The sequence below is a fragment of the Sphaerodactylus townsendi genome, linkage group LG08 (assembly GCF_021028975.2).
Source record: "Sphaerodactylus townsendi isolate TG3544 linkage group LG08, MPM_Stown_v2.3, whole genome shotgun sequence".
Classification (NCBI taxonomy): domain Eukaryota; kingdom Metazoa; phylum Chordata; class Lepidosauria; order Squamata; family Sphaerodactylidae; genus Sphaerodactylus; species Sphaerodactylus townsendi.
Window position 1 is genome coordinate 107,706,784 of NC_059432.1, and position 25,560 is coordinate 107,732,343.

Sequence of the window (25,560 nt, forward strand, 5' to 3'; positions counted from 1 at the left end):
TCAGGAGAAAATGACATTCAACCCAGAAAAACCACAACACTTTCGTGATTCTGGCCGTTAAAGCCTTTGACACTATATAGGTATATGTTTTGGTATATGTTTCTGGGGAGGGGGGCACGGCTCTGTGGCAGAGCACCTGGTCCACATGCAGAAGGTCCCTTGACCAGTACCCAGTTGAAAGGACCAGGCAGTCGAAGATGTAAAAGACCCCAGGAGAGTTTCTGCCATTCTGAACCGGCAATGTTGGCCCTGGGGAACCAAGAGTCTGCTTAAGACACCTTCCTATGTTTCTGTGCAAGTCTTAAGATCAGGCGGCTGAATTACGGTGGGGGAGATCTTAAGAAAAGGACCCAGGGAATTCGTCTGAAACTCACCCCTTGTTTATTGCCACACCAGTGATGCTGTCTGGATCAGACGCTTTCTCTTTCAGATACGCAGACAGTGCAATCCTAAGTAGAGACACTCCAGTCCAAACCCATTCATTTCAAGCAACTCTGCATAGGATTGCACCGAGCAAGACACAGCACTCTGCTAGGTTACAGGTCTCCTGAGCTGCCATCCGGAAAACTTTCCGCTGGTCCCCAACCAGCATTGGATTCCCTGCAGTTGGCTTCATTCCAAGAGGTGGCCTCACAAGCCCTGATATCTAGAGTTGAGTTTAGCCTGGAGACCCAACGAGGAAGCTGATCAGAAACCGCCTCTAACCCTCCCAGCTTGGGACCCACGGCCGGTCCTTTCTCTAGCCCCACCTCCACTTCTGAAAACCCCAAACAAGGGCCCCAAGTACATTCCCCGCATGCTGCACTAGGCTTCCTGGCCCCCCTGCTGACTTGGTGATGAACCGACCTCCGACTCCTGACTCTCTCCAGCTCTCTGCAGAGCCGGGTGGGCAGAACCCCGAGCACAAACCGATCTCGGGCACAGGCGCATGGATCCACAGCCTTTCCTCCCCCACCCCTGGCCGCCCTCCATCCAGAACAGATAGAAGTAACCGCCTTCTTGTCCCAGGCAATCCTGACTGCCCCCCCTCTGGTCCTGTTTCTGCGGTGGGAATTGGGATTGGGGCGGCGGGTGGGGGGGGGGAGGGAGGGAGGGGGAGGCTGAAGGTCTGCTAAGGAGAGTGGTTCCTTGGCAACCGAGCGTCTGCCCTCGCATGCTAATTGCGCCGGGCTCCGGCCGTGGCTGGCGGCGCGGGGTGCGGGCGGGAGAGCGAAGAGAAAGGGGGGGGGATGTTTCCAAGCTCTGGAGGAAAAACAACCCGAGGACTGCTGGAGGGCTGCGGCGCCGAGCGCACCCCCCGTGAGCCCAACCGAGCCATGGGCGCACCTCGGCCGTGATTTCCATGCCAAGCCAGCCGCGGCGCCGGGGCTCGCCCTTCCTCTCCGCAAGTGGATGCTTCCCCCCCCCATCCCCTGCTTGGCCGAGCACATCGCCTCCCCCACCCCACCACACAAACATGCATCCACACACCCTCTTCCTTCCGACGTCTGCAGGATCGCGCTCCCTGCTGCCCGCATCTCCTCCCCCAAGCACAAAAATGCACAAACAACTCAAAGGGGGGACCTCAACACCCCCTCCCTCTTTCTCTGGGAGGCCTCCGAGGACCTACATCTGCCTATATGCTGGCTGCTCCCGGCACCTCGGGAGTGCAGCAACGCTCCTTACCTCCCCCCCCTCCCGCCCCATCCACAAGCAGTCCCTGCCTCTCCCCACCCCAGGCTTACCGATGGTGGTTTTGGAGCCAATACAGCCCATAATCGACGGGGGCAATTTAGGATGGCACCAAACCGTTCCTCCAGACCGCACACATTGCCACAGTACCTCATGGGCTGCGAGCTGGCGGGCAGACAGGCGATGCACAAGCGAGACGCCCTCTCTCTGGTCCCCAGAGCGGAGCTGACGGCGCACACAGGGAAGATGAAGAAGGAGGATAATTAAAAATAAATAAATAACTGAAAGAGGAGGTGGGGAAAAAATCCCAAACACCCAAAGCCGGTCTCAGGCAGCCGCTCTAGCTGCCTTTCCCCTCCTTCTCAGTTTCTGGCCCCTGGAGAAGCGAGTGTCTCAGGGACATGGGGCTGAACCGTTTGCACGTTCGCCTACGTCACTGCTGCTGGCGGAGAATTGAGAGAGGGAGAGGGAGAGAGAAAGGCAGACAGGCGGCTGGCTTCAGCACCGAGGACAGCACTCTGGTTTCAGCACCGCGGTCAGCAGCAGCTTGGGATGGGGCGCAGGGCCCATTTCTGCACCACCGACAGCAGCAGTCTGGGATAGGGCGCAGGGTCCAATTCAGCACCAGGGGCAGCAGCCTAGGATTGGGCGCTGAGTCCATTATAGCACCACGGACCGCAGCAGCCTGGGATGGGGGTGGGGCCCATTTCAGCACCACGGACAGCAGCAGTCAGGAATAGGGTGCGGGGTCTGCTTCAGCACAATGGGCGGCAGCAGCCCAGGATGGGGCGCATTTCAGCACCACGGACAGTAGCAGCATGGGGGGGTGTGGCCCATTTCAGCGCCATGAGCAGCAACAGTTTTTCATGGTGTGGGTCCTATCTCAGCACCATGGACAGCAGCTTTCGAGTGGACTGGTTGCCCATTTCAGCACCATGGACAGCAGCAGTTTGGGTGGGTGCGGGGAGCCACCCACCCAAGTTTGAACCCAACCAGATTTTGGAACCAGGTTTCTATGGATGCAAAAAAATGATAGTTTGCAGGACTCGGGTTGCCATCCTGCATATGTATGACAAATTACAAATGCCACATGGACATGGGAAATTTAAACTCCCCTTTATGTTATCATTGACAGCGGAAAAGAGTAGGTGGACTCTGATCTGGAGAACCGGGCTTGATGCCCCACTCTTCCACATGAATGACAGACTCTAATCTAGTGTACCAATTGGTTGTGGGTTTTTCAGACTGTGTGGCCGTGGTCTGGTAGATCTTTTTCTTAACGTTTCGCCTGTATCTGTGGCTGGCATCTTCAGAGGTGCATCACAGAGAGAAGTTTGTTACACACTGTCTCCAGTGAGAAGGGAACAACAACCAGTTGAATCCGGCTGTGAAAGCCTTCAATGATACTAGTTTGTTGCCCCGCTCTTCCACGTGAGAGAGCCTGCTACTCGTGAAAGTCTTGGCAGGGCCCTGATCATGCAGTTCTTCTCATTGCAAGCTTCAAACTCTCGGCCCAATTCTACCTGATGAGGTGTCTGTTGTGGGGAGAGGAAAAGAAGGAGTTTATAAACTGCTTTGAGACTTCTTAAAGCATAGCCTTTAGCCGGAGAGGGCAGGGTATTAAGTCAAATTAAAAAATTAAAATAAAAAAGATAGAAAAAAGCAGGATATAAATCCAAACTCTTCTTTTGTGGAGGAAATGCAGGTCCAAAATTCCTTGAAGATGACAGATTAGCCCACAGGAAGGTGTTAAGGATACGCAACAGGCTTAACAGTACCCTCTGAGCTCCCGAGCAACCTTTACCTCCAAGCCTATGACTCATACCTTTTCTGCTGGAATTCCTGCATCCTTTTTTTTTTACTCATTTGGCAGACTCATCTGTAATCTTACATCCTAGTTGTATACGATGTGGCTCCCATTCAGACAAGAAATATATGGCACGAATGGTGCAATGGTGTAAGCATGAGCTTATATAAAGGCACCTCAGGATTCCTACAGCATCTAGTAAATAGTCTGGCAATCCTATCGTCTCTCTTCTGTTCTCTTTCTTTACCCGGGGCCAAGCTTTCAATGAAAATGACATCAGTCAGAAAGATCACCAGGCCGAGACAGTCCCCCACAGGCTGTTCACACCTGAAGCCAAGCAGCTGACTCCGCAGAGCGTCAGGTCGAAAGCTTAATCTATTGGACTCTTCCATTTGCATGGCGATGAGGTTTTGCAAGTCAGGCAGTGTTGGCGGAATATTAAAATAATATTGGTGCTGGCAGCTATTTCTCACCTCCCTGATTCTGTGGCTCACGGCATGCCAGTGATTTCCACTTAGGGAGCCAGTGTGTGTGCCAAGTACCAACAGGGTTTCCAAGGCCAAAAAATAAACAGAGGTGGTTTGCTATTGCTTGCCTCTACACAGCAGCCCTGATCTTCAGGTGGTTCCCCATCCAAGGCCGACCCTCCTTGGCTTCCAAGATCTAACAAGGTCAGGCTAGCCTGGTCAGGGGAAAGTGTTGTCCAGTCACAGTTGACTTACAGCAACCCTGGAGGATTTTTCAAGGCAAGAGAAGTTCAGAGGGCGTTTGCCACTTGTTGTCTTACAGCAACTGAGGCAGCATGTCGTTTCAGCCAGTGAGAGATGCAGGGGGCAACTCTGCCGTCCTGTTTTCTCCCAGCCCTTTTATTGACAGTTACAGGTGGAAAAACAAACAGGGCGGGCAGGCACAATGGAGAGAGCAAAGAGCACGGGGGTTAGAGTAGAGAATTAAGTATTTGCACGTACACATATTGGGGCCAGAGAGTCTGCGATGTCAGCAGTTTTCTTCGAAACCACCTTTGGGAAGGAAAGGTCAGTTGCGTGTGAGAGGCCTTTTTCCAAGCAGTCTATTGCTGTACTCAGGCACAACCCCTCTGGATGTTGGGGGGTCCTTTTCGCTACAGCAAAGGTGCTGCCATACTTTCAAAGAGAGCCCTCCTCGGAAGCTTGTGAGACCCCTTTCCAAGCAGAATGGCTGCCGTACTCAGGAGCCTCCCAGGCGCTGTGCCCCCCAACAGCCACTGCCTTCCTCTGCATAGCAACCCCAGCCTTCCTTGCTGGTCTCCCATTCAAGTACCAACCAGAGTCAAACCTGCTTAGCTTCCAAGCTTGGGTCATCCAATTCAGGGCCAAATTATTTTATTTATTTATTTATTTATTGTTTAAATTTTTATACCGCCCCATCCCCGAAGGGCTCTGGGCGGTGTACAGTATGAATACAATATTAATACAAATAAATAACTAAAACCATTAAAACAGCGGTAACAACAATAAGAACAATAATAATAGAGGCGTCCGACTAACCCCATTTTTTAAAAAAAAATCCCCCCCGGAGGAGGAGGACAGGTCCCAAGATGACAGGCCCAGATGTAAAAGGGCCCAACTGGGGGGGGGCCTATTCAGCCCGGCTGGTCCTTCCAAAGGCCCGGCGGAACAGCTCGTGCCTTTTACCAGGCCCCCATGGCGGAACTCATTGAGGTCCCGCAGGGCCCTGACAGCCGGAGGGAGAGTGTTCCACCAGGCCGGGGCCAGAGCCGTAAAAGCCCTGGCCCGTGTGGAGGCCAGCCGCATCATTGAGGGGCCAGGGACCCACTAATAGAATTGGCCTCCACAGAACGTGGAGAGGCTGTGCAGGGACAGATGGGGTGATGCGGTCTCCCGAAGATACGCAGGGGTCCCAGGCCGCGTAAGGCCTTTGAATAGCTGGGTCAGCACCAAGCACACTTGAAAATGATTCGAGACCTCCTTACTGGGAGCCGTAGAAAATGCAGGCTGCATGCGTAAGCACAGGCTGGAATATGATCCATAAATGGCATCGGCATGCCCTGTGAGCAAACGCGCAGCTGCATGCTGAACCAGTTTTAGTCCTCCGAATCAGACGCAAGTGGAAGCTGCCCGCGTAGAGCCGAGTTACAATTAGTCTAACCTGGAGGTGACCGTTGCATGGGATCAGCAGTGGCTAGGTCCGCCTCGGGAGAGGAAAAGTGAGCCAACCCGTCGGGCCTGGCGGAGATGGAAGAAAGCAACCTGGGTTAGTATGGGCCACCTGGGTCTCCATTGAAAGAGAATAGCCATGAATCCAGGTGGGACCCCCAGGTGTCCTCGGCGCGATCGGAGGGGTCGGGCGCCACGTGACCCCCTCCCACACCGGCGGCGTGGAAAATCCTGTCCTCCCCCCCGCGGCCAAGCCAAAAGGATCTCCGTCTTCGATGGGTTCCAGTTTTAACCTGCTCTGCCAAGCGAATCCAACCAGCCAAACCGCCTCCAAACAATGCTGGAGAGCCGCAGAGCGGCGGGCGACCGCATCCCCCCTCCATCAACAGAATGAGCTGAGATGTCATCATCCAGTACTGGTGACAAGTCAGCCCAAAAACTCCGCACTCCAGTTGGAGCAAGGGATCGCGATATAGAATTATTAAATAGCAGCGCCAGGATAGTAAAGGCCCCCTGGGGTACACCGCAGTCAAGCGGGCACTTCCCTGGAGGCCTGATCCCCACACCTCACTTGCTGAGCTTGACCCCGGAGAAACGTGGCTTTCATCCACTCGAAGGGACGGGTGCCCCGCGCACCCCGGAGGCGCAGTATGCGGTGGAGTCAAAGGTCATGATCGCACTCACGTCAAACGCTGCGGTAAGATCTAACAATACCAGCAGCGCCGATCCGCCTCAGTCAAGCTGAATATCGGAAGTGTATCTGTGACGGCGACGAGAACAGTCTCTCGATCCCCATGTCCAGCACGAAAGCCGGACTGGAAGGGGTCGTAAAAGCCGGCGCGCCATCCAGAAAGCCTTGAAGCTGCCTTCCAGCATCACTCTCTCAACATTACCTTCCCCAGAGAATCGAAAGATTCGCCAAACGGGCGGTAATTGGCCAGATCTCTCGGATCTAACGATGGTCTTTTTTAGAGTGGGCGGACCTCATCAGCCTCCTTCAACTCCATCTGGGAAGCACTCCTTGCTCAAGGGAGCCATTGATGGATACCTTCCAACAGATGGGGGGTCGTAGTCTCCAGCCTCTGCAAGTTTTTTTTTTTTTTACTAGCCAGTGAGGGGTAACGGATCCAGAAGGACAGGTAGTAGGTCTAACAGCAGCCAAGGTCCTTGTCCTAACGAAAGCGGCTTCGGAGAGCAGGGAAAAAACTGGGCCAAACAAGGGCCCGAAGAGCGGCAAGGGAGCCCTCTAGGTTCACTGAATTGTTGTCAACGTGGAGGGAAGGTCCTGGCGGAAGGCGCTTATCGCGAATCCCTTATCCGCAAAGAAGCTCATAAAAGCCTCACAGCTAATACTCGAATTGTGAATTTGTGGACCTCTCCGACAGGGAGAGGTTAAGGAACCTAATTATAATGTAAATAATTGTGCTGGGCGGGAGCTAAGCCCGGATCTCTGCGAGAGAAGAGGAGAAGAAACCCTCTTCTGGCCTCCTTCGTGCGCCACCTCATAGGCTTCTCATAAACGTCCTATAAGATGTTCGCGCAGCCTCGTCACGAGATTTCCTCCACACTCGCTCTAGACGTCTAAGCACCCGTTTCATACGGCGCAGCTCCTCTGTATACCATGGAGAGCGCCGAGAACGGGGCGAGGACTGGGGCAACAATCTCGATGGCATCGGAGAGCCGGGAATTCCAGTCCTCCACCTGCTCATCGAGTGTGCCGGCGGGTTCAGGGTCCCGCAGAGCATTCAGGAAACCAAGTGGATCCATAAGTCTCCGCGGGCGGGCATAAATTAGCCCGTCGCCTAGACAGGGGTGTTGAGGCGAGTCCACCCGGACCTTCAGGGCATAATGGTCGGACCATGGCACTCTGTTAACAGAGGATACGACCAAATTCACCCCCGACCCGAAGACCAAATCCAGCGTATGCCCGGCCTCATGAGTGGGGCCAGAGTTTACTAAGGAGAGGCCTAGTGTCGCCATGGATGACACCAGCTCCGTGGCCGCCGAGCATGAGGCGGCATCGACATGGACGTTGAAGTCACCCAAGACGATAAGTCTGGGGAACCGCAACGCCCAGTCTGACACCACCTCCAGCAGCCGCGGCAGGCCGTCTCCCGGCGCGCTAGGCGCACCGGGCCACCAGAAGAACGGCCAGTCTCTCCAAGGCCAACCACTCGAGGCCGACACATTCTATGCCGGCGATCTCCGGGACGGGGACCGCCCTGAAGGGAATAGACTCACGGATGAACACAGCCACTCCACCCCCCTGGCCCTGTGTTCGCGATCGGTGGAGGCACGCAAACCCCGGCGGCGCGACCTCGCACAAAGCGACGGTCTCCCCTTCGCGCACCCAGGTTTCGGTGACACACGCCAGGTCCACCTGCTGGGCTCCAAAAAAATCCTGGAGCACCCTGGTCTTATTATTGATGGACCTGGCGTTAATCAACACCAAAGACGAAGCAGAGTATCCCTGGTCCCAGCCACCATCGTCCCTCGGGATAGGTCGGAGGTCAGAAGGCGGACGAGCATAACTGTATCTCGTGCGTCTTCTATCATATGGCCACCGCCTACCGCAATACCTACCCCTGGCCCCATAAGCACAGGGATCCCCAGCCCCAACGTTATGCCCCCCCATAACTCTGTCAACTCCCTCCACCCAGAGCCTGACTAAACCCCCACCAACGAGAACAACACACTCAACTAAAAGTATTCTACTAACCTAAGCTACACCTAAGCTACAGCCAGGCCGGGCTACTAAATATGTCCAGTATAGTGTTAAATAACTGGATAACTTTCCCACAACTCAAAACAAATTATACAATCAATACAACCTAAACAAGTAAACTACTACACTTCCACTATACAACCCTTTTACTACACTCGTCTAGATTATAAATGCAATCAAGGAGTTAGGAAGAAAATAAGCCAACAGGGGGCACTAGATGGCAAAATGGAGCTGCTGCCACCAGATCTCCGTGCCCTCTGTGGAAATAATGGTGTTATTATTTTTTTGGTCTGCCGGTAGAGTCAATGAAGCAATAAAATAGTTTCTACTGCACCAGCAGTGGGTATGGGGCTCACACCACCCAACCCAACTGTTCATGTGCAGGACGTCTGAGTTGGAAAGACGGGTCCCTAGGGGGCAGCAGTACGAGGATACAACTCGAATAGCAGCCGGGGTACCTCTGCCACCGGCCACCCCAATCAGCTCTCGGGTAAAGAACTCCGTGTTCAGAGGTCGTCTGCCAAAGCGTGGTTCATTCAGCCCTCTCACGGCTGACTTGCCCGACATAAGGCCGGCGGTGATGTCATCAAGTGCCAATTCCGGTTCCCCCACAACTCCTCCCCGCTCGATCAATTTCTCAAGTGAGTCTTGTCGGGGGCATCCAATCTCCCGATCTATCCCCAGTTCTCCCTTCTGCTGCTTATGGGTGTATAGGCATGGCCTTTGCTGCACCAGGGCAGATCCTCTCAGCCGTATTCGTTGGAAAGATGGTCGCGTCATAGGCGCGGCCTCCGCAGCGCCACCTGCAGGGCCAGCCGCCTCACTGACTCTCACAGCAGGCCCCAGTGCAGCCGCCACGCCCAGGTCTTTCCTCCAGCAGGGTTCCCGAGGCGGCAAAGTCAAAGCCAAAGAACAAAGGGAAATCTCTGCCACCGACCCCCGATGTTGCGATCTCCCAGCTCCAGCCTCGGAAGCCTCGGAAGCCACACCCAGTGCTCTCCGGCTGCAGGGCCCTCGATGTAATAGGGTCCAGGCTAGAACGCTGGCGGGGGCTTCTGCCACCAGCCCCCGGCCTCGCAGCCCCAGCCTCACAGCCACCCAGCCGCTCCGTCCCGACTCGTCAACCCAAATCCGGAGAAGCAGGCACCACAAAGGAAGCAATGAGGGAGGCGAGAGAAGGGGAGGCAAAAGAAGTCGAGGGGGGGGGGGCAGAAGCACAAGAAGAGGCACGGGAAAGTCCAGGTATCTCGAGCCGCCGTCCCGCTGTCTCGCTCTATTTCACCCCCGTCTATTACGTTTGTTGTTGTTGTTATGACGTTCGGGCCAATATATAGCATCCTCCTATTAGACAAACCCTGTCATGAACGTGGCACTTCAACAGTATACTATTCAGGCAATGGCTGTTCTTGGCCTGGCACTTTTGAGAGGACAAAAAATCATGCTTCTGAACATTATAATAGAGATTATCCTTCCACCTTTTGTCGAAGGCTTTCACGGCCGGATTCAACTGGTTGTGATGGGTTTTCCAGGCTGTGTGGCCGTGGTCTGGTGAATCTTGTTCCTAATGTTTTGCCTGCATCTGTGGCCGGCATCTTCAGAGGTGTATCACAGAGGGAAGACTGTTACACACGGTGCAACACTGTCTGTTACACACTGTACACTTTAGCTATTCCACACAGCCCACAGTGTGTAACAGACTTCCCTCTGTGATATACTTTCTGAAGATGCCAGCCATAGATGCAGGAAAAAAGTTAGGAACAAGATCCACCAGACCACGGCCACACAGCCCGGAAAACCCACCACGACCACTTCCACCTTTTCTTTCCAGCCCCATGCGACACACAGGAGTAGGCATAAACCAATCGTATAAATTAAAGAGTGGGAGGAGAACAACAACCACAACAGATGCCTTGTGACGCCGGTGAGGCTGAGAGAGTTCAGAGAGAACTATGACCAACCCAAGGTCACTCAACAGGCTTCATGTGTGGGAGCGGGGAAACAAATCCAGTTCATCAGATAAGAGTCCGCCACTCATGAGGTGTGGGGAATCAAACCCCATTCTCCAGATCAGAGTCAACTACTCTGAACCACTACACTATACACCTTCCCACACACATGTATTTTCCACATGCATTCCACACTTGCAAAATGACTTACCTGAGCAGGTCAGGAAGATTCCCACACTTCCAGCATTCTGCAAACAATGGGAAACAGAATTGTTTAGGAGTAGGACTAGATTATGATGCAGTGGTTCAAGGCAGCAGAGGACTAAGGGTTAGGATGCTGTATTGTGGAATAGAGCAGTGGTTCTCAACCTTCCTAATGCCGTGACCCTTTAATACAGTTCCTCATGTTGTGGTGACCCCCAACCCTAACATTTATCCATTTTACAGATGGAGAACACTGATGCAGAGAGTCTTAGGTGACCCCTGTGAAAGGGTCATTCAACCCCCAAAGGGGTCCCGACCCCCAGGTTGAGAACCACTGGTATAGAGCATATATTATCTATTTGCTGCATGTATTATCTTGATCTCACTACATTCTTATCTACCTCTGAAATTCCACCTTTTGGCATTGTTAACATATCTCATTTAACACTTATGCGTCGTTTACAGATTTCTGCAATCCTTATCCACTTATCAGATCTCTCGTTCTATCGATTACACTGACTTGCATTGTGTAATCTGCCTGCAGTCCTAATGAGGAAGGCAAAATTTATTGAATGCAAATGAATCCATAAAAATACAGTGAATCCAGATATAAACTTAAGGGGCTTCTAAGAATCCAAAGATTACATAATTCCAGGTCCAAGCCCCTGCAATGCAGAAATACACAATCAAAGCATCCAGTCTCTGTTTAAAAACTTCCAAAGAAAGAGACTCCACCACCCTCCGAGGCAGTGCATTCCATTGTCGGACAGCCCTTACTGTCAGGAAGTTCTTCCTGATGTTTAGGTGGAATCTCTTTTCCTTCACCTTGAACCCATTACTCCTGGTCCTAGTCTCTGGAGCAGCAGAAAACAAGCTTGCTCCCTTTTCGACATGATATCCCTTCAAATGTTTAAAAATGGCTACCATGTCACCCCTTAACCTTCTCTTCTCCAGACTAATCATACCCAGCTCATCTCTTCTCATAGGGCATGGATTGCAGACATTTCATCATTTTGGCTGCCCCTCCTCTGGACATACTCCAGCTTATCAATATCCTTCTTGAATTGTAGTGGCAGAGTCTAGTCTGGAGTGCCGGGTTTGATTCCGCACTCCTCCACATGAGCAGTAGACTGTCATCGGGTGAACTGGGTTTGTTTCCTCATTCTTCTGCATCAATCCTGCTGGGTGATCTGGGCCAGCGACAGTTCTCTCAGAATTCTCCCAGCCTACATGGAGGCAAGTTGTGGCAAAACCGAACATCTGCTCCTTTGAGAATCCTACCTTTCTTGAGCAGATTTAGCCATGATAATCCATGGAACAGTCACCTCTAGATTAGACTACTGTCATTTGCTCTATGTTGGTCTACTATGAGGTTGATCCAGAAGCTGAAGTTTGTACAGCACACAGCTGCTAGGCTCCTAGCAGGAGCTTCTAGCCGGGAGCATATAACACCTGTCCTAAAAGAACTTCACTGACTGCCAATCGAGCACCGGGTCGTCTTCAAAGTCCTAGTGTTGACTTTTAAGACCATGAACTGTCTTGGACCTGCAAGAAGAAGAAGAAGAAGAAGAAGAAGAAGAAGAAGAAGAAGAAGAAGAAGAAGAAGAAGAAGAAGAAGAAGAAGAAGAAGAAGAAGAAGAAGAAGAAGAAGAAGAAGAAGAAGAGGAGGAGGAGGAGGAGGAGGAGGAGGAGGAGGAGGAGGAGGAGTTGTTGTATTTATATCCCCCCTTTCTCTCCTATAGGAAACTCAAAGGGGCTTACAAACTCCTTTCCCTTCCCCCCTCACAACAAACACCCTGTGAGGTAGGTGGGGCTGAGAGAGTTCAGAAGAACTGTGACTAGCCCAAGGTCACCCAGCTGGCATGTGTTGGAGTGCACAAGCTAATCTGAATTCCCCAGATAAGCCTCCGCAGCTCAGGCGGCAGAGTGGTTCCTACAGGTTAGAGTACACCTGCTCTTAACCACTACGCCACTGCTGCTCCGCCTCTCCCCTTATTTCCCTCAGACCCCTCCGGTCTGTGGAGGAGAATTTGTTAGTGGTACTGGGCCCCAGGGATGTTCACCTGGCATCAACATGGGCCGGGGCTTTTACGGCCCTAGCCCCGGCCTGGTGGAACGCACTTCCCAATGACATCGAGGCCCTGCAGAGGTTATCTCAGTTCCACAGGGCCTGCAAGACAGAGTTGTTCTGCCGGGCCTTTTCTGTCGGGCCAGCCGGGCACCCCTCTTCTTAAAATCATCCTCCGGCCTCCGACTGGGTGCTGCACACCTGCTTTTTCATGTCTTTGAATTTTTTTTGCCATCTTGTTTAAAACTGGTTTTAAGATGTCTATATTTCTATATTGTTGTATTGTTTTTAAACTACTGAATTATATTTTAATTGTTTTGTAAGCTGCCTCGAGCCCTTTGGGGGATTGGCTGGATTAAAAAAAGAATAAATAAATAAAATAAATCCTTTGCGACTTGAGAGAGCGTAGTGGCGTAGGAGGTTAAGAGCTCGTGTATCTAATCTGGAGGAACCGGGTTTGATTCCCAACTCTGCCGCCTGAGCTGTGGAGGCTTAGCTGGGGAATTCAGATTAGCCTGTGCACTCCCACACATGCCAGCTGGGTGACCTTGGGCTAGTCACAGCTTCTCCGAGCTCTCTCAGCCCCACCTACCTCACAGGGTGTTTGTTTTGAGGGGGGAAGGGCAAAGATTGTCAGCCCCTTTGAGTCTCCTGCAGGAGAGAAAGGGGGGATATAAATCCAAACTCCTCCTCTTCTTCTTCTTCTTCTTCTTCTTCTTCTTCTTCTTCTTCTTCTTCTTCTTCTTCTTCTTCTTCTTCTTCTTCTTCTTCTTCTTCTTCTTCTTCTTCTTCTTCTTCTTCTTCTTCTTCTTCTTCTTCTTCTTCTTCTTCTTCTTCTTCTTCTTCTTCTTCTTCTTCTTCTTCTTCTCTCTCTCTCTCTCACACACACACACACAGAGGATCGGGAGATCAGAGAAATGTTGGCTGTATCAAACTGATGCTCAAGAAGAGAAAGAAAATTTTTGAAAGGGAGCTCCGGTTCAGAAATGGTCACCCCTGGAATGTCTGCCCTAATGAGTATGTACGTTTGCATGCATGTGGACATCAGGAAGCAAATTGGGTTGGCAGCAGGGAAAAGAAAGAATGGTACCCAGTTTCCAGAGGTCAGCAGCTCAAAGATTTACGCACAACCATCCCTCACAAGCTATCGACTGTTGGCCGGTTCAGCATCTCATCATGAGTACAAAGTTCCCCCTATTTGCCACAGGTCATAAATTCCCAATCGCTCGGAAGATGATCGATAGGAAGCGACTGAGCCTTTTCATGCCCTGCCTGGGCTAACCCCTGGGTGCGAATGAAGGGCATCTCTTTACTGGTGAAGCATGCCGACCGGCCGCTGACTATGGGCTGGAATCTTGAGATTACTCTGAAAGGCTTCCCATTTCCGGCCCCTCAATGATAAGGCTGGCCTCCTCTCGGGTCAGGGTCTTTACGGCTCTGGCCCGGGCCTGGTGGAACGCTCTCCCTCCAGCTGTCCGGGCCCTGCAGGATCTCGGCGATTTCCGCAGGGCCTGTAAGACTGAGCTGTTCCACCGGGCCTTTGGAGAGACCAGCCGCTGAGTGTGCCCCCCTTTATTCCTTTCTGCCATATAGGGGCCCTTAACATCACCGGGACCCACTGTCTTCCCCCCCACCCCTTCTCTGGGAGGCTTTAGGTTTTAAGTAAGGGTTTCGTGGGCTGCCTGTACTAAGAAATAACTGCTGTTTTAAATGGGTTTTTATAGTGATGGAGCGTGGATGTTAATTATAATTTTGATTCACTCCTCTAGCCAATATATTATGATGTTTTATGTATGATGTTTTATGTTGTACACCGCCCAGAGCCCCTTCGGGATGGGGCGGTATGTAGTGATGCACTGCTGACCCAGCAGCACCGTGGTAGAACGTTGGGACGCCAATGGACCTACGGCCTTGCTGGTCGCACCGCACCCCCACTCCTCATCCCCCTATGAGTCACGGGTCATGAACTGTCTGGCTCAGTCACCGGGCGCAGGGACAATGGTCTTGCCCCCAGGTGAGGATTAGGCTCAGACGCTTACGCTCCTCTCCGCACGTAGCCAGGTGAGATCATGCATCACATGATGATCTCCAGGTCTCCCGGTCTCCCGCTCATCTCCCTACCCACCTCCTTTACACGCCCACAATGAAACCCTAATAAAAGGTGCGAGAGACCAGCACAGGGCAGAGTTGTCAAGATCACGAAAACCCGCGCTTCCTGTTGCTGACGCTCTCCGCCAGATGAAACCTCCTCCGCGTCTCGCCTATTCCTTAGCGACGACCCTGCGGGGATGACTACAAGCTGGTGCCGAAACCCGGGAATCCTCGAACCTCCACCCTGCTCACCGTCGCCTGGGGAAGGGCCGCGATACCGAAGTCCGCTGGATCGGCGCATCCAGGGACCACCGTTTCGGTATCGCCTGTCCTCTGGATCGGCGCATCCAGAGACACGCGTCCTAGGACACTCTCCCGTCCGACCGGACACCGGGGAGTATGGGAGCTTGCAAAAGGAGGGCTTATGACAAGCACGTTGACGACCTGAAAGCGTTAGCGAAATGCGGCAGGGTCCCCGTAAAGAGAAGGGAGCTGCGCAAATTGGTTGAGGAGATTGAAGCTCAGTGTCCATGGTACCCAGAGGGGGGGGACATTGAATCTTAAGGACTGGGAAAACATCGGGCGCACTCTTCGCACAGAGCCTCGCGCTCCGATGTCGCTGCTACTGGCGGGGGGGCAATGTTTTGTCGCCATCAGCCTGCAGACCTATGGCTCCCTTGCTGTGGGCCGCCCTCCTTTCGATCTTTCACCTTCAATTTCAGCCGCGGCTTTTGCTCTATCCACTAAATTGGACGCCTGTCCTCCTTCTGCCCCCCTCGCTCCTTCACCCAATTCAAACTCTCCCGCGGCTCAGCCGCCCCCCTCCTGCTCCGCCTTCATTTTCCGAAGCCACTGCACCTCCGTCAGCGCCACGTAATGGCGCGGGTTTCAAAACTCTCGCAGAACGTATTAGCCACGATCTGCAGAAGAAAGAAACCCTGACGGAAGACGATGCCGAGATTCTTGCATTGTGCCCCGTCCACTTCACAGATACTGAGGGGGAGGGTGGCGTCATTCGGCGGGTTGTCGAGTACCGCCCTTTAAGCTATAACATCCTCACTGAGCTCCGCAAAGCCCGGTGCGGGACGTAGGAGTCACCGCTCCCTATGAGAGAGGCATGCTAGAGGCGGTCGCGAGGAATCACTTAATGGTTCCGGACGACTGGAAGACCACCTTCCGCATGCTCCTGAGCCCTGCACAATTTGTGATCTGGGAGAGCGAGTTCCGCCGGCAATGCTTTAGCAGGGCAGCCGCCTCCGGCGGCGCCTACACAGCCGCTCAGCTTTACGGCTTTGATGCCTTCAGTAACCCCAACAATCAGATCGTCCTGCCGGTGGCCACCCTTCCGGGCGCCTCTGAATGCGCCTACAAGGCGTTTTTGAAAGTCCCCAATGCCGGACAGCCAACCCAAAGTTTTTCTAGCACCCGGCAGAAGCCTCAAGAGCCCTATGCTGAGTTTGTGAACAGGCTCCAGGAGGCCCTCAAGAGGCAGGTTGACAACGAGGAGGCCCAGGGCGAACTCCTTAAGCGCCTTGCCAAGGAGAAGCGCCTCCGCTGAGTGCCGCAGCGATCACGGGCCTAGGGAAGGAACCCCGAGCTGGCCGACATGCTCAAAAGCTTGCCAGGATATCGGGTCTTTCGCCCATCAAGCCAGCCTTCTAGTCGCCGCCCTCTCCGGGCTGCCATGAGGCAGCCCCGAGACGAGTGTTTCAATTGCGGCAAGCCAGGACATTTCGGAGGAATTGTAGGCTGCCCGGCGGGGGAGCCTACAACCCTGACGGAGGAGGGTCTCTCCCCAGAGGGCGAAGACCCCCCAGGAAAGTCTAGGGCCGGGCGCTCCCAATGCCCGGCTGGGAAGGCTCAGGCGCCCGGCATCTCCCCAGCCCGGAACCAAGATCCGCACCTCAAACCCTCCCCCGGAGCTCCCCCATGAGATCTTCGCTGCTCCAGCTCAGTATAGTGATCCCATCCCCACGGAGACCATTAGGCTGGTCTTGCCAAAAGCTTCCGCCGCTGAACAGGGGTTGTTCATCATCCCAGGGGTCATCGACCCCATGCACCAGGGAGCCATCCACATCCAAGTATGGACAAACATCCTGCAGAAACTGCCAAGTTCACGGAACACCCTGCCTCTATGCTCTCACTTGAGTCTAATCTAAGTTCAGCTAATCTAAATCTCGTTGCTCGCTCCCCCTCTACGTCTATACTTCCTGCTCTGCTAGCCCCTTCTACTTCCAAAGTCACCATGCCTCCGCCAGTGCCCCCAGAATGGCACGCATTTCAAAATCTCTGCAGAGTCCACAGTCACTGAATTGCAGCAGAAAGGAATGCTGACGGAAGAGGACTGCCGTTTTGAGCCCTCCTCAGAATGCCCCATAGCCAATCTACAGGACAATGAGGCATGGAAAGGGGAAGATGCTCGCACAATGGCCTTAAGCCAAAAGTCCTTCGTGAAGAAGAAGCCCCCTTGGCCCTCTCCAGCTGTAAGGTTCAAACCAGATCTCATAGCCTCTGAGCCTGTGCAAAGCCCTAAGCTCAAAGCTCCCAGTGGCAGCAAAATCGTCAGCACCTCAGAGAGAGCAAAATCTCAAATCAGAGTTGCAATCCTCCTCGTTACTTTATATGTGCTCTGTATGCCTATGTATGTTCTGTATGTCTTGCCCCCTTTCAAGAGACCCCTAAAGTTTTCCCCTCATAGGGGGGATTTTTTCCATTGCTTCTAAGCTATGCTCTTGTGCTTCAATTAAAGTTTTTCTCCTTCTGATTATGTGTGCCAATGCCTTGAAAGGCTTCGCCCATTACAGCATCCGCCTTAAACGGGACACAGCTCGTGCGTGCTCCCCTGGATACCGATGGGACCTGCTTCAAGCCGCCTCCATCTTAGTTTAAACCTTCAAAACTTTTCTTCAAACCTCTCCTTGAGAACCTTTTCCTTCGTCCATCTGAGCCTACACTGCCACATTGGCGTGGCGCAAGTTTACATATGAAGCCAAAATCATTTTCATGCTCCCACATTCTCTGCTGAGGGCTCCTGGCTAGTCACAGTGCCAAGGGGGGTCTCTGAGTCACACCCATCTTCCCCAGACTCCGTTGTGAAGGTAGGAAGCGAGCTCAACCCGGCCAAAGTCCTCTTACGGGAGGGGAAGGTAGCGCTGACTTCCAAACCCTCCCCCCCCCCCTGCCTTCCTTTCTGCACACCCTCCCTCTTTCTAATGGGCTGACGCACCCCACCTCTAGATCTAGGATCTGATAAAGGGGTTTGCAAACCCCTCTCAATTTGCTCCTGTGATCAAACCTCAAGCCCAGGAACTGTTTCTTTGCATCTTCTCTATATCTTTCCTATAGACGGCTATATTACGATATGACTATAATTGTGAATTGTTCAAGTTGCTTTGCAAAAAACCCACACCTTAGACGGTGATTGGGATTGTTTTACAAACAAACATCTGACCTGGATAGGAGCTCTCCCTTCTCCTAAGCCTTCGGGCAATTCCTGCCTTGTATCTCTTAACGCCTTGAATGTTGCAGGTGAGCGTGGGCGGAATGGGGCGACTGCGGCGAACGAAAGCTTGGCCAAACAAACGAAAAAAAGGGAGTAGTCTCCCCTTTGACCCAATCAAGGTCTCATCCAGCAGACCATATCCAAAGTACTCTTCTCTATTCTCTATCAAAAATTGCCCGCCCCCCCCCACTCAGGGCTCGGGCTTTCCATTGTCATCTATAAGAACGAATTAACTCAGCCAGCACGCAAAACCCCCGGGGGCAACGCGTCGCCTCTTTTTTCTCTTCTATACAGGAGTCCAGCTCGCCATGCCAGGCCAGCCCCATCCCGAGATGGAGCGGGGCCTCCCTGGAGGATCCGACCCGCCGCCTCTGTTGAGAGAGTTTCTCCGATCACCCTCCAGCTTGGGCCAAGATGGGAGGGACCTCTCTGGAACCAGTACACCCATTCTTCCACGGAGATCGCAACCCAGGCTGCCATTCGGGCCAGCTATGGCTCAAAGGTTGACGCTGTGTGTCGCTGCTCCTCATCTACAGCCGCCATTCTCTCTCCCTCTCTGCCGCCCCTGGCTGAAACTTGGAATTGCAGCCAGGAACATTCCTGATAGATTAACCCTTGGAACTCTCCGCTGTTTTCAGCCGCTTGAATAATTGTTGGAACACGCCTTCTCTCACAACCTTGCTTTCGTGTGAGAATCACTGAACCTGCAATGCTAAAGACTATCAGTAGCTCTCCCTACGCTCTTGAGAAATCCATGGACTCTAACGTCATCGCTCTGTAGCTTTGGTAGTCAAACAGCAAGAGCCATGCATTGGACAATTATGCAACCACGGGTTGCCTTCCTTCCGCCCATCATCCAGCCTATGTATCGTTTAGCCATGTTTTGTTGTTTAAATTTATTGCATGCCCTAGTTTTTGAAGTTATGTTATTTGTTATTGCTGCATTTCCGCCTGTCTGTCTGCCGGGACTCTCTGCTACCCCAGGCTCCACCCCAGGAGCCCGGATGCCGCCGCCGCCGCTCCGCTCTGCCTTTCGATCCCTCCTGTCGAAACGACGCGGTCGCCCTCTCCAAAGCGGAGCCTGTCCCCCTCGCAACTTCCCTTGTGGGAGCCCCCGGACTTGTTTCCTGTAACACCAAGACTATTGGCCGGCTGGCCTGTGCCCTATGCGAAGCCCATCAATTCTACCTCCATTGCTCTGGACGCTCTGGCCTCCGAGCAGCAGGAACTTCGTCAAGCGACCCTAGACAATCGTGTCGCTATTGATTACTTATTGTTATTACATCACCAAGGTTGTGAGAATGTACATAATATGTGTTGTTTTAATCTTTCTGATAATTCCCAATTGATTCATATGAAAGTACGTGAGCTGCAAGAAGTTGTATCTAATCTGAAGTATGATGTTTTGCCCCATTGGTGGTCAGCCCTCTGGAGCTGGCTGCCGGGAGGATGGTTGAGTGTTATTGTACAGCTCTGCATTGGTTTAATTGTGTGCCTCGTTATCGGATCTTGTTTCGTTCAATGTGTGTCTAATATTGCCTGTAACGTGTGCAAGAAGCCCCTCGAATTTCCCTTACCCCGCAGCCAAGTTCTAATGTTACACAGGCAGCTTGGTCAGCTTGACCAGATGGCGGAGGAGACAAGCGTCCCTTTAAATCGCCCCCTGAGCATTTCGTCTCCCCTTTTCTAAAATGTAAAAAAGGAGGAGATGTAGTGCTGCACTGCTGACCCAGCAGCACCGTGGTAGAACGTTGGGACGCCAATGGACCTACGGCGGCCTTGCTGGTCGCGACCGCACCCCCACTCCCTCATCCCCCCCCTATGAGTCACGGGTCATGAACTGTCTGGCTCAGTCACCGGGCGCAGGGACAATGGTCTTGCCCCCAGGTGAGGATTAGGCTCAGACGCTTACGCTCCTCTCCGCACGTAGCCAGGTGAGATCATGCATCACATGATGATCTCCAGGTCTCCCGGTCTCCCGCTCATCTCCCTACCCACCTCCTTTACACGCCCACAATGAAACCCTAATAAAAGGTGCGAGAGACCAGCACAGGGCAGAGTTGTCAAGATCACGAAAACCCGCGCTTCCTGTTGCTGACGCTCTCCGCCAGATGAAACCTCCTCCGCGTCTCGCCTATTCCTTAGCGACGACCCTGCGGGGTTGACTACAGCGGTATATTAAGTTTTAATAATAAGCCTTTATTTGGCATAACAATAATCATAACACAATAAAAACCTGAGATAAAAGGTATACAAATACAAAGGTTTAGGATAAAATATAAATTATTGATTGTGCATCACCTCCAGTAAAAATTGTGCAACCAATTCACAAGTTTCATTGTCAGAATTGTCCAGAAGGAAAGGAAGTCTACCTGATTCTCCCATTTCACTAGGTATCCTAGAAAGAATATTGGAATATTTTGATCTGATATTAGCAGATTTAGGGCAGCAAAGCAGTTGATGTGCCAATGTTTCAATTTGTTGTTCACCACAAGAGCATACCCTTTCGCTCATTTCCAAGTTGTTAAATCTACCACGCAATAAAGCGGAGGGGAAAACATTGAAGCGAGCAAGTGTGAGGGCTCTTCTCTGCATTGGATTAGTCAAAAAAATACAAATAGGGAGCCATCCTGTTTTGATATAGGGGTATTGAAAGATGTAAGGGTGAACAAGTTTTCATAGCAGCCCTAAATAAATTAATCCATTCGCTTTCCAACAATTTTTTGTTTTAACAAGTTGTAGGATTCTGAACTAGATAGCAGGAAAAGCGAGTCGAGAGATATACCAAGTGATTCAATCTTTCTTTCGATCAGAGAGAACCATGGATTAGCCTGAGTATCAGACAAAAGTAGGTGAATCAGCGAGTGCTCATCATGCGCGAAATGCAGGCGAAGCCAAAATTTAAAAGCTCTCAACCAAGCCCTATAAACTAATGAATTTTGGCCCAGTTCTAAACAGAGGGCCGCTACACAATTTGGCAGGCCCATAATTTAACGGAAAAATTTGGATTGGACAGTATTCAAAGAGTCGATCAACTGCTTGGAGCCAGATAGGTACTCCATAAAGTAACTGCGCTTCTATCTTAGAGTTAAAGATTTTTAGTGCTGCTGGGACAAGGGAGTGGCCCTTTCCATAAAGAAGTGTGCAATGGCAGAATAACTGATGGTAGCAGCTGCAATAGCACCTTTCTTGTTGTGTAACCAGGAGAGGTTATAAGAAAATGTAATTCCAAGATATTTGTATTGGTTAACCTGCTCCACTGGCACTTTATTAATCGCCCAGTTATGTTTTTTGTATTGTTTGGCAAAGATCAAAATCTTGGTCTTTTGATAATTGATGACTAGTCCGTTATCTGTACAGTACTGCCCACATCTATTCAGCAGTCGACTAAGTCCAACTTTTGAGCGAGATAGAAGGATGGTATCATCAGCATATAGAAGTATTGGAATATGCCTGGAGCCTAATTTAGGGGCATGGTTATTAATTTCCAATAAGGCTGATGGAAGGTCACTCAAAAATAAATTGAAAAGGGTTGGTGCTAACACACAGCCTTGCCTCACACCTTTAAAGGTAGAAATAGAATCAGTCATGAGACCTTCACGTGAGCACTTAACTCTGCAGTTTGTGTTGGTATAAAGTTGCCTGATTAGAAAAAGAAGTTTATTGTCTATTCCTTGGCTATATCATCCCATAGATTTTGAGGGCTATAGGGCCTTCTGCTCCCCAGCAATTAAATGCAATGGGCCCGGCCGTCCTTCTGGTGGTCTCTGCATTTTAATTTCTGTCTCTCTGCCAGCAAAAATTCTATCAACCCCCTCCCACTTAATTCAAGCATTGCTGATTAATTGGGGCAAATCATCACTGATATTCATTAATACGTATATCCGCCCTGGTGCGAATAATAGCGTTCGTGATGACCCGTGGCAGAATTTATCCTCATTTGTTGAGGAGCTAGAACTAAAATATCCTTCAACCGAAATTACTATATTGGGGGATTTCAATGCGAGAGTGGGTAATAATCTAACCTCATATTTGGAACGTGAAGGTTATGATGATAACGATTATGTCTATTCACTCTTACTTCCATCAGAGCGTCATTCTGAGGCTACCCAGACCAATTACACTGCTAGGAATCTGATCAAATTTGCTATCAAACATAACATGTTATGGGCTCAATGGTCTAAAATGCTCACGACTGTTCTAATAATTTCACATTTGTTGAAATGCACTTGGCTGGGAAACAGTATTATAGATTATTGTTTTATGTCACCAAAATTAAGAACTTCAGTCCAGTCTTTTCAGATAGGAGACCTTCTACTAGGAGATCACCTCTCACTTAACCTTGTTCTCCATCAGGAAGAGGGGGTGGATGTTCCTATGAATACATCTAAAGAGTATTTACCTACACTTTTCTGGACATCCCATTTGGCCCTTACCGCCAATGAGCTAATTAATTCTCAGCATCTAGGTAATCTCTTAAGTGCTTTTTATAAGGCAGATTCGCCTTGTGTGGCAATTGGCAATTTTGAAACATTAATCAAGTATATCACAGACTATCTCGTAAAGTCCGTTAAACAGAAACCTCCATACAGCACTAGAGGTGCCCCTGGTTTGACACAAAGAGTGCCATGAACTAAACAAACTAATTCGTGCATCTTACCAACAATTCAAGAGATTTAGAAATCCTGTGTCGTGCAATCAGCTAGTTCAATATAAAACTACTCTTCATTCTTTAATGAAAGAGAAACAGGTCCAGTATGCGCAGAATCAGTGGGATCACTTATATCAAGCTGTAATCTCCAATGACTCAAGACAGTTTTGGGCCTTGACAAACAGACTCGACTCCAATAAAATGAGGGCGTTTTCTTCTATTCTCCCTGAGGTTTGGATAGATCATTTTGCGAAGCTGTTCCAAAAGGAAGAGACCAGTAACATTTATCATCCATTTCCATCATTAGATGACTCCAAATGGCCTCCTGTTACAACTCAGGAAATCATGGATCTAATAACTGAATTGAAACCCCGTAAAGCCTCTGGCCCAGATATAATTTCCCCAGAGATACTGAAGTCGCATATAGAGTGGTGGGCACCCCTTTTGGCCAATCTATTCACCCAAATCAATGACTCAGGCCTCATTCCTAAGCCTTGGCTATCTGCAGTCATTGTACCTATTTATAAAAAAGGTGACCCATCGGATCCTGCCAACTTCCGCCCAATTAGTTTGACATCAGTCATTGGGAAAATATATGCTAAGACACTTCTACCCAAACTACAGGCCTGGACGATTCATCAGAACATCATTGGCCCAGAGCAAATAGGCTTCACGAGGGGGAAATCCACGTTAGACCATGCTATGCTTCTTATGCATTTGGTTAATAAATACTCCAAAAGTCCAAGAAGCAAACTTTATGCTGCCTTCATTGATTTGAAGGCAGCTTTTGACACAGTCTCTAGAGAACGTCTTTGGAATAAATTGGTATATTAAGTTAAATAAATGAAGGAAGGAAGGAAGGAAGGAAGGAAGGAAGGAAGGAAGGAAGGAAGGAAGGAAGGAAGGAAGGAAGGAAGGAAGGAAGGAAGGAAGGAAGGAAGGAAGGAAGGAAGGAAGGAAGGAAGGAAGGAAGGAAGGAAGATGACAATGATGATGATGATGATGATGATAATTTCTTCTCCTTTCCTTGCACATGAGGAGGCCCCAGGCTGATTTTGCAAAATGTTTCCCTTCTACAAAAAAAAGAGAGCTTTGGAACCTTGAAGCATCTTTGTGATCTTTATTTTAATGTATTGTCGAAGGCTTTCATGGCTGGAATCACAAGGGTGTTGTGAGTTTTCCGGGTTGGATGACCGTGTTCCAGTAGCATTTTCTCCTTTAGGAAAAGAAAGAACGGGACCCAAAAGAAAGAATGGGACCCAATTTCCAGAAACAACCACTTTCACCAGAGGTTGGCAGTTTCTCTTTAAGAGAAAATGTTACTGGAACACGACCATACAACCTGGAAAACCCACAACACCCTAGATCTTTATTTTCATATATAGCCTGCCTTTCTTTCTGTGACTCATCAGATTACAAGAATGATAGAGCCATTTGGCCAGTCAGTAAGCCAATTACAAGACAACTTTTATGCATTTAAAACACTTTTACATCACCTTTCCACCCGATTGCGGTCCACAAGGTAGCAAACATAAAAACACTATCAGCCCAATACAGATGGGGGGACCCATTTCATTTGAGGAGGTCTCGGGCACTGTGCTGGCACATTTGCCCCCTCCACCAACGTAAAGGGCCCCTGTGCCAGCAGAGGGGGGAAGGCACCCGTGACCAACTGCCCGTCAGTTCCATAGTAGAAAAGCCAGAAGTTCAAGCCACCCCACAGCTGCGTTTGAATACCAATCGGATGCTGGCTGGTGATGGGGGCAGGCCTGGGTGTTTCTGGGGGTGGAGCCAACACTTGTTCGCTTCCACCCCGGGTTTGCAGCGAGTTGTGCCACGGCCAGGTTTTAGACTTACCCCACCCTTTTGAGTGGCATAAGTCCATTAATCCCTACTGAGGGCTTTTCAGGGGCAGCACTTATCCGCACTGCCAGAAAGCCCTCTGGAGGGGGGGGAGCAGTGCCACCTCTGGCCACTGGGGGCACTGCCTTGGGCTGGCCATCAGGAAAGCAATTAAAATACAGCTAAAATGATTTAACAGGAGCTCTGCGGTGCAGTGTGGCAAGCTGCAGTACAGCAGCCAAAGCTCTGCTCACAACCCGAGTTCGATCCTGATGGAAGTCAGTTTCAGGTAGTCAGTTTCAGGGAGCAGCAGTGGTGTAGGAGGTTAAGAGCTCGTGTATCTAATCTGGAGGAACCGGGTTTGATTCCCAGCTCTGTCACCTGAGCTGTGGAGGCTTATCTGGGGAATTCAGATTAGCCTGTACACTCCCACACACGCCAACTGGGTGACCTTGGGCTAGTCACAGCTTCTCGGAGCTCTCTCAGCCCCACCTACCTCACAGGGTGTTTGTTGTGAGGGGGGAAGGGCAAGGAGATTGTAAGCCCCTTTGAGTCTCCTACAGGAGAGAAAGGGGGGATATAAATCAAAACTCTTCTTCTTCTTCTCAGCTCAAGGTAGACTCAGTCTTCAATCTTCCAAGGTCGAGAAAATAACTACCCAGCTTGCTGGGGATAAAGTGTAGGCGACAGGGGACATCGGTGACAAACCACTCGGTAAACACAGTCCATATGCTCCACGCATAATGGACCAGTGTATTTTACCCCTCGAAATTGTCTGAGGATGGTCTAGTGACTAGTCCTACCAAGATATGTTACAGCCCCATCTAGTGAGACGACAGCCCTGTAAAAGACAGATACAAATAAGTTTTAAAAAATAGATGTTGTAAAACCAGTGCT

At 50.8% G+C, this 25,560-nt stretch overlaps 1 protein-coding gene across 1 annotated transcript in view; it reads right to left on the reverse strand.

Moving 5' to 3' along the window:
- FAM131A (family with sequence similarity 131 member A) overlaps positions 1-2,138 on the reverse strand; it is a 105,132-nt gene extending 102,994 nt beyond the window's left edge. The window contains exon 1 of the mRNA XM_048506945.1: positions 1,725-2,138. Within this exon, the coding sequence (XP_048362902.1) occupies positions 1,725-1,826 (102 nt within the window). The 5' untranslated portion in view covers positions 1,827-2,138. The remainder of the gene's footprint in view (positions 1-1,724) is intronic.
- Between the last annotated feature and the right edge of the window lie 23,422 nt (positions 2,139-25,560).